Genomic DNA, 12,611 nt, shown 5'->3' on the forward strand with positions numbered 1-12,611 from the left:
TGCCTTTCACCAAAGGCCTTTTCCCTGAGCTTTTTTAAGAAAGATTTCCATTGCAAAAGGCTGCACCATCTAAACACAATATGAGGAACACAGTCATATTGATCTAGGTCACTTCAAATTTGAGTAAAATTTGGAAGATTGAGTATTTTGAGATTTGAATAATACCATGGTCTTTTCAATGTTATCTTCTGCATCTTGAGTTTTTGTTCAGACACAGGATGAGAATTGTACTTTTCAGTATTTCAGACAATGAGCTGGTGGTAAAATGGTTTCTGCTCTGCAAGAGGATGGGTAATAAATGCAGCAGCAATTGCGGATCAAGTAAATGTGGTATGAAATGTGGTTTAGAGTTCCATAAAGCAGATGGTAATGCTTCTTCTCATAATAAGCAGAGAAGCTGTGAATTTGCAGCTTGAATTCAGTGTCCAGGAATAAGACCCATCAGGGCAAGAGGGAGTTACTATACTGCAATCACAACTGCTCTGCCAAGTGACTGTGTAGAACAAAACTTGTTTCCATCAGCTCTGGGAGAAGCCCACACCTTTACAGAGGGCCATAAAGAGAAATCACATATGAGAGGAAAACAGAGGTTAGGAAAAAAAGAAAGAGGTTAGGAAAAAAAAAAGAAAAATCTATGAGAGCCTAATCTGCTTTTCTAAATCACTGTTAGAGCCAGTGTGTGTAGCCAAGTTGCTGAAGGTCCAGCACTGTGCTGAAGTACTGTGTAATTGCTGGGGGATCTCTGCTTCAGAGGGGCAGAGCAACATGCATTTATCCTGCTAGTTCTGTCTGGGATGAGAGAGAAACATCTTCTGGGAGATTCTGTCAGGGTGAGAAATAACAGAAATAATTTCTAAAACAAAGGAAATTACTGAAATTTGTTATGTTCCAGATGAAGCAAGTCACTGTGCACTACTTTATCTATGACTTCAGCTGCTGAGCTAGGGCATGGTTTCATGATGTCAGTGCTCGCTCTCAGTCCCTGTTGCATCTCCTGACTCAACAGCTCCAGAATTTTCTCAAGAACTCTTTAGTGCAGATTTAGGGCTTTAATGGTGGAAATAAATCACAATAAAAGAAGAATTTAGAGTTCTATTAGACCATGCATCTTGAAAAAAATCAAGTGAGCTGTATTTACAGGATAAGGCTTTATGTGTCTGAAAAAAGGCTTACAGAATCTCCAAATCTGAGTTCCTCTATGATGCTTCAGGGAAGGAAGTCCATAAGGTTTTGGGGCATAGGAACATCAAAAATAAGCTGACTAGTGAGGCTATATTACCAGTGTATATCAAAATGAGCTGCTAAAATCTCAAAAGCAGGAGGAAAGTTGAAAAATCAGATAAGATTCACAAAGAGATAAGAAGATGGTTGCAAGATGTAAAACATGACTTCCAATGAAAGATTCAAAGGTCAAGCTAGTTTATCAAAAATATGCCAAGAGATGCCTTCTTCACTGCCTGTCCATCTGCACCAGGATCAGAACATAGATTCTTCAGCCCAGCAGATAAAAATGTAACTACATCAAATAGCTGGGAGCTGAAAAGCTACTCTGAATCAAAAGTGAAATAAAGCTCATTTTTTTAACCTGAAAAAAATTTTGTGGCTGGAAAGAATATATTTAAGGTGCTCTGTTTCACTGGAAAATTTTAAACTTGGGCTGACAACTATTTAGAAGAGATGATCCAGCCAGTTCAAATCAGGGTTAGATGATCTCTGTTGTGCAGAAGATCAAACTTACTGTAAATTAGCTATGGTGCATTTTGAGCTAAGAAACTGTGGGGGGGAGGAAGATGAAGAAAGAAAGAAAAAAAAAGAAAACAGAAAAAAAAGACAAAAACCAACAACTTTGTTCTCAGGTAGTTTTAGTGCATGGAGAGCTGGCTGAGTCAACAAGAGCTAACACAAGTCCTACGAGGAGTGGCTGAGGGAGCTGGAGTTGTTTAACCTGGAGAAAAGGAGGCTCAGGGATGACTTTATCACTCTCTACAACCACCTGAAAGGAGGCTGTAGCCAGGTGAGGGTTGGTCTCTTCTCCCAGGCAACCAGCAACAGGAGAAGAGGACACAGTCCGAGGCTGTGCCAGGGGAGGATTAGATTGAACACTGGGAACAAGTTCTTCACAGAAAGGGTGATTAGCTATTGGAATGGGCTGCCCAGGGAGCCCGTTCACAGCAGTCACTGTCCCTGGAGGTGTTAAAGAAAAGATTGGATGTGGCACTCAGTGCCGTGGTCTGGTTGACAGGGTGGTGTTGGGTTGTAGGTTGGATTTGATGATCTCAAAGGTCTTTTCCAACCTAATTGATTCTCTGATTCTGTGATTCTGCGATGTACAGGTACTGGACATTTACCTTAGCCTACTAGTCAGTTTTCCCTCTCTGGACAGCTAGAGATGTGTCATCATGGCTCATTTCCCACTCCAATAGCAGACAGAGGAATTGTCCCACAGGAGTGTTATACTCACTGACCACAGATGAAGCCTAACTCATAGGCTTAGACCATCTATCCTGCTTTTAGATTACTTTAAATGAGATAAATGCTACTCTCTCTTCTTAATACACCATATCAGTGGAATTTTTAGGTTGCACTTTTTTAGACTAATTTCTTTAAGACAAAGAGAGGGTTTTAATATATTAAAATAATATAGTAGAAACAGGAATTATCCTTCACTCCAGAGATAATGTTCTGAGGCATTATCAAATTTAAATGATACAAGATTTTTATAGTTTCTTGTGCTATCAAGTTACGTTTCTTTGTACAGTGATTCTGAGATGTCTTATTAACTTCAGCAGAGCTGTGCAATGTAGTTAAAAGTTCTGTGCAAATGTTTTACATTAACTTTCTTGAGCATGGTCTTACTTTCCTTGTAAAGAAATAACATTGGCTTCAATTAAAGCTTTCCCTGAGGAAAAAAAAAAAGAAAGCAGCAGGATTTGGCCCTTAGCTATCCTGTGCATCTTAGAAGGAATTTATTCTTTACCTTCAGTATTGTTAAAAAAGCCTGAGATACAGCACACATCTACAATATATGCAGATCAATGTGGACTAAATAATCATAAATGTGAGCAAGCTGAAATAAATCTTGTTTCTACTTTCAAAACAGGGAAGTGATAAATTAAATTGATCTGCTTGTTTGCAAACAGTGATGTTACTTGAGCTAATTTTGAGAGTTCAGGCAATGCCGAGATAGAGTGGAAGGAAATGTTTGTTCTTTGCAACAAACATTTCCTTCTCTATTCTTTGCAAAGGACATAAGGCAGCTTATCATCTTAGTGTGTCTTGCATTCTGACTGTGAAGCGGTGACCAGGTTTGATATCACTCAAAAAGTGCCATAGCCTGGTTTTTTGCTCTTTTTTTTTTTTTTCCCCTTTGTGAAATTAGGAAATCTTGTACTTTAAAGGGATTGGTTTCAATCTAGACAGTTTGTCTAAATGAATGAGTCAGTGCTAAATTTTGACTCTTCTTGATTGCCTGTGTGGAAGGAATTCTTGGCTAAGGTCCATTTCTAAAGGGAGAGAAGCCAACAAGGGTTGGTACAGTATGGAAACCAATAACTATATGTATTTGGAAACAGAACTCTTGGCCACTGGTCTGTTTTCTTCCTGTTACCTTCCTTCAGTGTTGCCACAGTAGACTGCCAAAGCACAGTACATTTGTTTTAAAAAGGAATAAAATTACCTTCAAAGAATTGTTTGTGGCTTAGCCATCTTGCCTGGTCTGATGTTGTACAATATATGTTTTGCACTGACTTCCTCAGTTATTGCAGATGGATCAGTATATCCAGCCTCACCCTCTTAAAATCATGGTAGTTCTATCTTATCTGTGGCAGATTTCATGTGAACTTCACTGGGATCTGATTTTTGTCTTTCCGTGGTGGCAGCTGAAGCAGAAACTGTGTCATAGAACGAGCAAGGGCAGCCTGACACGAGAGCTGAACAGGATCCTGTATGTAAGAAATTTATTTAGAATGAACATTTAAATATCTGCCATGTGTTATAAAGTTAACCCTACTGTGCCTTTGGAAGAAGCATCAGCAAACCTGACGCTAAATATCAACGTCCTTTTTTTCTAGAATATCAATTCTCACTGTGTACTAAAGTTACTGATAGTTGTGTAAAGAGTCAACTTTGAAGTCTAAATATTTATAAAATATTATTTCAGATGTGTGGCTGCTGGCTCCATATCTATCTCCTAAAGTCAGTATTGAACTGGAAGCAAGAATGTAGCTACTTTATTATGTGCAAATAAAAGTGTATTCACACACAAATTATAGCACTTACCTTTTCAGTTTATAAATAATTTCCCCACAGTTGACAAAGTAGTTAATTATTGAGGAAATTATAATTTTTTTCTAAGAACCTTAGAGCATTTTTTTCAGCAAGTTATTTATTTTCTGTACAAGTTCATTGTTTAAATAACATTGCCTTATCCAATTCCTAGACAACTGTGTTCATTCTCATAAGATCCATTCACTCCTGTAAGATCTATATTTATTTGTACTATTCTTCATAACAGGAGTCATCTTTTTTGGTCCTTCTTTATTTTTTTTTTACTTTTAAATTTATAATCCTTTTTAAAGAGAAAAAAAAATTGGTTTGACATTGTTTCACTCTGCTACCAAAGGCAGTAGGCTCAGATCACCTTGGCACTTAGTGGGTGCTTCTGTTTATCTCAGACTTGAACTGGACAATAGATTTTGTGTGCCTTTTCGTGCCAAGGTAGAGGGACTTCAATTTCTGAACTAAATATTAGCGTGGGAGTAATACTGGCAAGGAAATATTCATTGTAGAAATTGCGAACAATGGGTCACTCTCACACTAATCAAAATAAGTGCTGTCATTGTGGACGTGAGGGAGAATCTAAGTATGGCTTCTCTGTGGCTGACCTACATGTTTAGGAGCCTACCTGGCCTGTTTGCCAGGTGTCCTTTCAGAGGCATCTTTTAATTATCTTCAGATATCAGATCTACGTGTTCCGATATGAAATCACTCTCAGAGAGGATCTGCTTTCATGCTGGAAGGTTAATTTGTTTACTTTCAATTTACCAATTATTGGGGCTTGTTTAGCCTTTATTTGCAAGGTTAGAGAGCTCTCAGGTATTTTTCTATACCTATGTACCTACTACTCAGCCGCATATTCAGTGGTGAAATACAGCCTTGTCCAGATCTCTGGAAATCCCATGACCTTAATATGTGAAATTAAATCAGCTCTAACCATTTATCTGTGCAAAAGTAAAATCATTGTCATCTTTTTACATGTTTCATGTGTTTTCTCCCTAGATAGATATGTTAAGAACTATTTTGGATTTTTGCAGCAGTATAACGAGTGATTATTCTCATTCACACTGGAAGTACTTTATAACAACACTGGGTTTTGCCCCAGATAAGCTCACATGCACTTGTCTGACATTGCAAAGCTGACACAGTTTTCTGCTTTTAGCTCCTGAGATAACAGTTTTGCAACTAGCTCAACGGTATTTTCATGAACTGCAGTGCTCTAGAAATCCCTGACCTTAGGATGCTTTTTTTTCCCCTCAGTCAGCCAGATCTGTGTTCTTGGTTCTCACGAACCATGTTTTCAGTGTTTAAAACAGATTTCATTGCACTGAGGCAGTTAATAATTTGGTTCAGATTACACTGAAAGTATGACTCTTTACTCTTTTTTGTTAGTTCACTAATCCCTATGCCACTTGAAACTGGTTGGGCAAATATTGTGGAGCTTCAAGAGAGTTAAAACTGATGATAATCTCATCCCATCTAGTTTGAGTAATCCTGGACATGCTGTTAGCAGCAATAATGTTCCATGGGAATGCTATGGCAACATCAAATTGTTGGCTGTCTAGCAGGCTTACTGCATCCTGTGCATGATCCATGAATAAACAGAGGAATTTAGTTCCTGGAGTGTCAGTCTGGCACATTTCACAAGCACTACATTCACTTACCAAAGAAAAGTCAGCCAGTCACACAGAGAAAGTGCTATAGTGACTGAGTGGTAAATCTCCTGCTGCTAACCCTTGTATGCACCAACTCTAAGCTAAAAACAGATCATCCATGGCTTAATTCAGACAGGAAATATGCTCTCCCTCAATTTGTTTGTTATTTTTATTCCCAGATGCTCATCTTTGTTCGTGCTATTTTTTTTTTTTTTCATCAGTGCATCTTCTTCCTAGATTCTGGAGAGATGAGCATGCTCACTTTCACTTAGATGTGATCTTCCACTGAACCAAAGGTTGCAGATAAGGTCACTTGGAATGAAGTACTAAGTTTGAGCTAAAAAGCCCAAAAGGGATGTTAGTCCAGGGTTCAGTGCATAGGAACATGTTCCTACTGCTTTAGTCTGTTGCAAATGAGAGCACAACACTGTGTTTGCACTTGGTTTTGTCATGTAGTGATCTCCAGCCCCTCAAAATGAATATAAGATTTATGCCCACCTATTAGTCTCTTTCCCTGTGTATCTTGAAAAAAGAAAATGCAAGGACATTTATAAGATTATGTAGCTCTTTTAGATGACACCTAAAATCAGCAAGATGAGGGTAGGGTAGACCTTACTCCATTGACAATGAGACCTCAAGCTCCCTAGACAAAGATCCCATGCTTGGAAAGACTCACTGAGAAAACATCAAAGAATCACAGAATGGCTTGGATCAGAATGGACCTTAAAGATCATCTGTTTCCAACTCCCCTGCCATCTTTCACTAGACAAAGCACCATCCAACCTGATCTTGAAAACTTCCATGGATGGTTCACCCACAGCTAGTGTGGGCAACCTGTTCCAGTGCTTCAGCACCCTGACAGTGAAGTATTTCTTCCTAATGTCTAACCTAAGTCTTCTCTCTTTCAGTTTAGAACCATTACCCTTCATTCTATCACTACACTGCCCAAGCCCCTCCCCATCTTTCCTGTATGCCCCTATAAGTACCCTAAGACTGCTGTAAGATCTGCCCAGACACTTCCAGATGTTTTTGTGAGACTTAAAATCTTGACTGAAACTGTCCGTGGAAGTTTCTCTGCAAATTATTCTCATGGTTTACCAAACCATTCCCATTAAAATATTTCTATCTTCAATCTAGTTTTTTTCTTCTAGTTATTTGAGCTTGTATAAATTCAAACTACCTTTGTACTGCCCAATGTCTGTTTAGTTTTTTACTCCATGGATGTGATAATTCTTAAAGATTGTCTTTGGTAGACATAGGTGGAGTTTCCTGAACTGTACACAACTGAAATTTGTTCAAAACTGATAGCATCTGAACCAACTGCTATCCCACTGAGGGGGGAAACCCTAGTGTTTGCTAAAACTAGCTTCATAAAATACATCAGCTCCACACTCAGAGACAGTCAGATAAAATTTAAAATAAAACAGTTGCTAGGAAATTTCAGGAAAGACATACACAACTAAAGGGAAAATACTCTCCTGCTCCTATGAAAGTTGAATGAGTAGGCAGGGGCTATTCTTAAAAATGGCCAAGACACAGTTTAGGGAGGATGCATTGTACATCTCCAGAGAAAGGAAAAAGTGGGCTGGCATGAATTACTGTCTCTTCCAAACCATGAACTCTAGTTCTGAAACTAATATGAACTAGGATCAAAACCAAAAGAAGGTGATCCTCCATGCAACAGTATATGAGTGACTGTCCTTGTCAAAGAAAATGAATGAAACTGCAGATGCAGCACTACAGGGGTTCAGGAGAAAAGGGGACAAGTAAATCTTAGCCCACTGACAAGACAATAGGCTGGCTGCATCCTCTGCCAAAGCCAGTGTTGCCATGATGATGTTTGATCCCTTCCTCACCTCTGTAGGAGAGATGAACTTAAACTGGAAACAAGTGAATTCAGTATCCTGTTTGAAGAAGACCTTATTTATTTACTTTTTGTTGTTGTTCTGACCTTCAGTTAGTACCTTTGGATAAAAGCTGACATATAAAACTGACTTTAAGACAGAAATAACATCATGATCATGAATGCTAAATTTCTGCATTAGAACAAGCTGATGAAAGTGTCTTAAAAATTAATAAAGCTTAAGGAAATGAAGCTGCAACTTTAAAAACTGATTTAAAAGAGTAATTTATATGTACAAAGGTGGTTTAAGTTCAAAAACCTCCCAGCACAGCATGCTCAAGCATTATTTTTGTTGAACAAAACAATGAAAACTCATCTCTGCACATGTTTAAAGATTGTATTTTAATCACGGACTGAAACAGAATGATTTACAAAACTGATGGTTAGATTTAAAACCAACCACTACACCTTTCTGTGGGAATATTCCCCCCACACCCTATCAGATTAGGGATTCAAGTGAAGAACAGAGCTGTTCACGTTTGCCTTTGGGACTGAACAGTGATTTCCAGGATGATGACTGATGCTGCAAGAATTCACCTAAGATGCTTTTCAATGCATTTCATTTACCCAGCTGAAAGTGGCTTCTTCTAGGGAAGCCTGCTGGCTTCATCAGAAATCCCAACCATCTTGCAGCTTTCTGTCCAGAGCCTTCTCTGCAGCTCCTCATCATATGCTACGTCAGCCGATTTTGTCCTTTTCTCGTTGTAGAGGTAGCAGCCACCAGCTCCTTCCATCTCAGGTGATACTGCTGCATAGATGGTTGTAGAGGCTCCTTCCTCTGGGGTCTGCAGAAACAAAAAAAACCAAATCCAAGTGAGACAGGTATAGCAGAAGAATTATATTACCACCATAGGACCTTATCAGTGACAAACATCTTCCCTAATTTTGCTATACACTTCTGGTCCTTTTGCAAACCCGAAGCTTGAAATAATAAGAAAGTCACTTATTCAATTGGCAGAGTCCATTTCTTCAATAGAGCTATTTTAAAATAGCTTAAAGCCAGAACAGATATATGGAAAACTCCAGTCTATTTTTTGAAGAGTTAGTCAGATGGAGCATACAAAATAATTGATTTAGCTTTCACAGTTAGAGCTAATAAACCCAAAAGCAAGCACAAATATTAAAATCCTAGTTTAATTATTCATTTTGCAAGGATGAAAGGGTCTGTGCTTTGCCTTAAGAAGATGAAGGCTATGCTGTACATGCAATGTGTTCATTGTAACAACAATTGTGACATGAGCAAAGGATCATGGAAACCATGACAGCAAATTAAGATTCTGCAGTTCAGTCCAAGCAGGCAGGTAAATGAGGGAACTACATTTTAGACACAGCACAGTTATCAGGGTTCTGCTCTTGCATAAAGCAAAATGGTGAACAATCTATTATGTCTGATATACCATGAGTATTAAATGAAAATTAGTAAGTGAATAGCTTAGAGTGATAACTCCTTTCATCCTGAGCATATGCAAAAATTTTACATTCTGCATTCAGAAGAATCACACAGCTACCGCTGAAATTATTTCTGTGGCATTTTTATTCTAATTAAAGGAAATATTTAAAACACAACATTTGATATGCTTTACCTTTATCAGCGATATAATTGTGATCAATGCCTGCTAGATAATAATGTATCATTTTGCAATCCTTGCAGTCATTATCTGAGGCATTAACAGTACTGATGCTGCTCAGAGCTTTGTCTGCAGCACCTGACAGGATGCCTTTTCCTGAAGAACTCACTTGATGAATGAGACAGTAGTGAATAGGTTACTCATTGCCTTATAAAAACTAATAAATCTAAGTAATTGGAAGATTTTTGCTATGTTTGGTTTTTTTAAGAAAATTATTGCACTATGATATTCTGTCTAAAATCACTTAAAAATGCTCATTTATCTTGGTTTAGTACTTTTCTGCTATTTCACCCTTCTTTATCCTATGGAAAATAGTGCTTATTCATACTCACTACATTATGTAAATAACATAAAGGGCCTGCACAATTCTTTGCTCATAGAGTGGCTAATATAATGATCAACTATGAACAGCAGTATAAAATATCTTGATATTGTAAAGTTGCAGAACGATGAATATGAGCATTCCTACTTTTATATAACTTTTTCTGGGTGACAGAGAATAACCAAAAGGTTTTTTACGTACTCTTGTTCTCTACTTAAAAAAAGTAGTGACACAGATAAACCATTACTTCATGTGATGGTTCACTGGACTTTATGTTCCTGCATTTAACAGCTCTCCAGCACAAACAGGCATAAATGTCAATATCACGACTCCCAAATCTTCATGACAACAGCTCAACACTAAAATGCTGTAGAAAAATTGCCTGTGGGTGGAATTTGTGTGATTATGTTCTGATGAGCAGGGCTCTCTACCACCTCAGAGACTGGTCTGTATGGATATTGTTACAGCATCAGAAATACCAGGCTGCCTCTGCTGATTCAGTGGTAAGGTTCTCCCGGGATATGCAGAATTTTTTAAGATTTTTACTTTTGATGATATGCCAGTTAAGTTCCCAGCCAGAGGAGATCTATACCAAGAGGGTGGTAAACACTGGAGCTGGCTTCCTAGAGAGGTGGGTGGTATATGCCAAGCCTGTCAGTGGCATTTGAGCAGGGATTTGAATAATGCCTTTAAGAATGTGCTTTATCATTTGGTCAGTCATGAACTGGTCACTGCTGTTGCAGGTCCTTTCAACTGAAACAGTCTATTCTATTCTCTTCTATACAAAATTATATCAAATATTTTAAATAAAGGTTATGCACTGGTTGAAAGTGCTTACATGCCCACACTGTGACTTATAAGCACAGCAGCACTGACCATCCATTAAAGTCAGCTTGTGTAACTTTTCATATGATTTATTTTGCTCCTCCCATCCACCATATGCAATATGCCGAATTGAAAGGTCTGTGTTAAATTCCTGTTTAGCTTCTACCACCTGATGCTAGAAGCAATTATCTAAATATACAAAGAAAAAACCCAACTATACTGTATTAAGGAATTACCCATCATTTGAAGCATTCAAGGCCTGGTTGGATGCAGCTCTGAGCAGCCTGGTCTAGTGGAACACCTCTCTTCCTATGGCAGGAGGGCTGGAACTAGTTGGACTTTAAAGTACCTTCCAACCCAGGCCATTCTATGATTCTAAGATTCTAGATATTATGGAAATATAATAAGGAAAACAAGTTTTTCAGTACATCAGAGAGTGAGATGCTTGTGTGTGACTAAGGAATTGTCTTATTCTATCTTCTGAGTGCTTAATTAATGATGGAAGTTTTATTTTCCCTTTCTCTATAATCTCTTCATTGTTTTGGCATGTTTTCTGTTTTAGTGAAAGTAAAAATGAAACCCTGCAGCAGGAGCGCCCTGCATTTCCTGCTGGGAGTTTGACCAATTTGCTTTTAGAGGCTGAAGTAAAGAACATGCTGTGATTCCTTCTCTGGATCTTGTCCGTGCCTACTGTGAGAGCAACTGCACATCAACACATACAGCTGAGTCTCTTTCTGGGAAAGTGTTGGGTCTACTACACACCCAAAAATCAACTGCAACAAAGAAAGACACACAGACATATGCAGACATCCTGTCTGTGCCTCAGTGCCTGAGGACCTCTTGGGAAGGATGAAGCTGGCAGCAGCCTGCAACCACTGGAGCAAATAATGGGTATCTGGACAAGGACCAGGATGAATTGTTCCAGCAGTGGCAGACTCACTCCTGGTTGCCAACTTGCCTTTGAAGAGCTTTTCCATAGCTTTTCTTATACCACATGATAGGCCATCAAAAGATGAGGAGAAACCACAAAGCCCTTAGAGAAGAAAATGGCCACAAACAGGAGACTACTGCCAAAGCAACACATCTGACCCACCCTTTGATGCCAGTGGCTCTCTAGGAAGGAGAGCCCCTGATAAAAGACCAGAGAAATCATCAGCCAATGGACAAATATCTTGACCTATAAAACCCCAGGATATTTGTCATGATGCTCTATGCAAACATACAATACAAACCCAACTACACTACATTAAGGAATTAGCCATCACTTGAAGTGTACAAGGCCAGGTTGGATGAAGCTCTGAGCAACCTGGTCTAGTGGAAGATGTCTCTTTCCATGGCAGGGGGGTTGGAACTAGATGGAGTCTTCCATGAAATATTATACCAAGAGTTCCAGGCAGACAGGAAGCAATAGCAAGTATAATTCTAATCACAGGGGAAGATTTTTACACATTGCCAGTGTAAAAAAGCCTTTAAAAACAATAAAATAATAATATTCGTATATACAGAATCAGTAACCTCTTGTTCATTAATTGACTGGACTTGTCTTAAGAGAAGTGGTATGCCTATAAATTGCACAATGATTCTTCACTCTTCAGGTGCCCACTCATTGGTGTTGAATTTTTTTTAAATTGGATTTATGTTTACAAACTGTTATGTTATTAGTATCCAAGGAACTGGAATTAATGCCTTTGTAATATACAAGTAAAACTGATTTCTGCTTAACTTCTTCCTAATGAAATTCTGAGCCTGTATTTCCCTTTGCTGGTTATAGTATTGATCACAATTTTTACTTTCTTTTTCAATTAACTTTATGTTTATCTTCAACAGTAAATAAAGGTCTGATTGAGAGTACACATCTTTGCTCCTTAGATGTATAAGTTTTGGAAGGAGAGAGAAGATAGCCTGTGACTGGCTTATTTAAGCAAAATGTAGCCTACATACATAAAATGACATTATTTTGGCACTAACTATTCCCAAAGAAAAAGCCTTTTTCTTTTTATGGA

At 38.3% G+C, this 12,611-nt stretch overlaps 1 protein-coding gene across 2 annotated transcripts in view; it reads right to left on the bottom strand.

Moving 5' to 3' along the window:
* Positions 1–8,098: 8,098 nt before the first annotated feature.
* DHRSX (dehydrogenase/reductase X-linked) overlaps positions 8,099–12,611 on the bottom strand; it is a 161,062-nt gene continuing 156,549 nt past the window's right edge. For both annotated transcript variants that reach the window (XM_030971022.1, XM_030971014.1), the window contains one exon: positions 8,099–8,618. In XM_030971022.1, the coding sequence (XP_030826882.1) occupies positions 8,421–8,618 (198 nt within the window). In that variant the 3' untranslated portion in view covers positions 8,099–8,420. The remainder of the gene's footprint in view (positions 8,619–12,611) is intronic.

Source organism: Camarhynchus parvulus, chromosome 1 (genome assembly GCF_901933205.1).
Source record: "Camarhynchus parvulus chromosome 1, STF_HiC, whole genome shotgun sequence".
In the NCBI taxonomy this organism is placed as follows: Eukaryota; Metazoa; Chordata; class Aves; order Passeriformes; family Thraupidae; genus Camarhynchus; species Camarhynchus parvulus.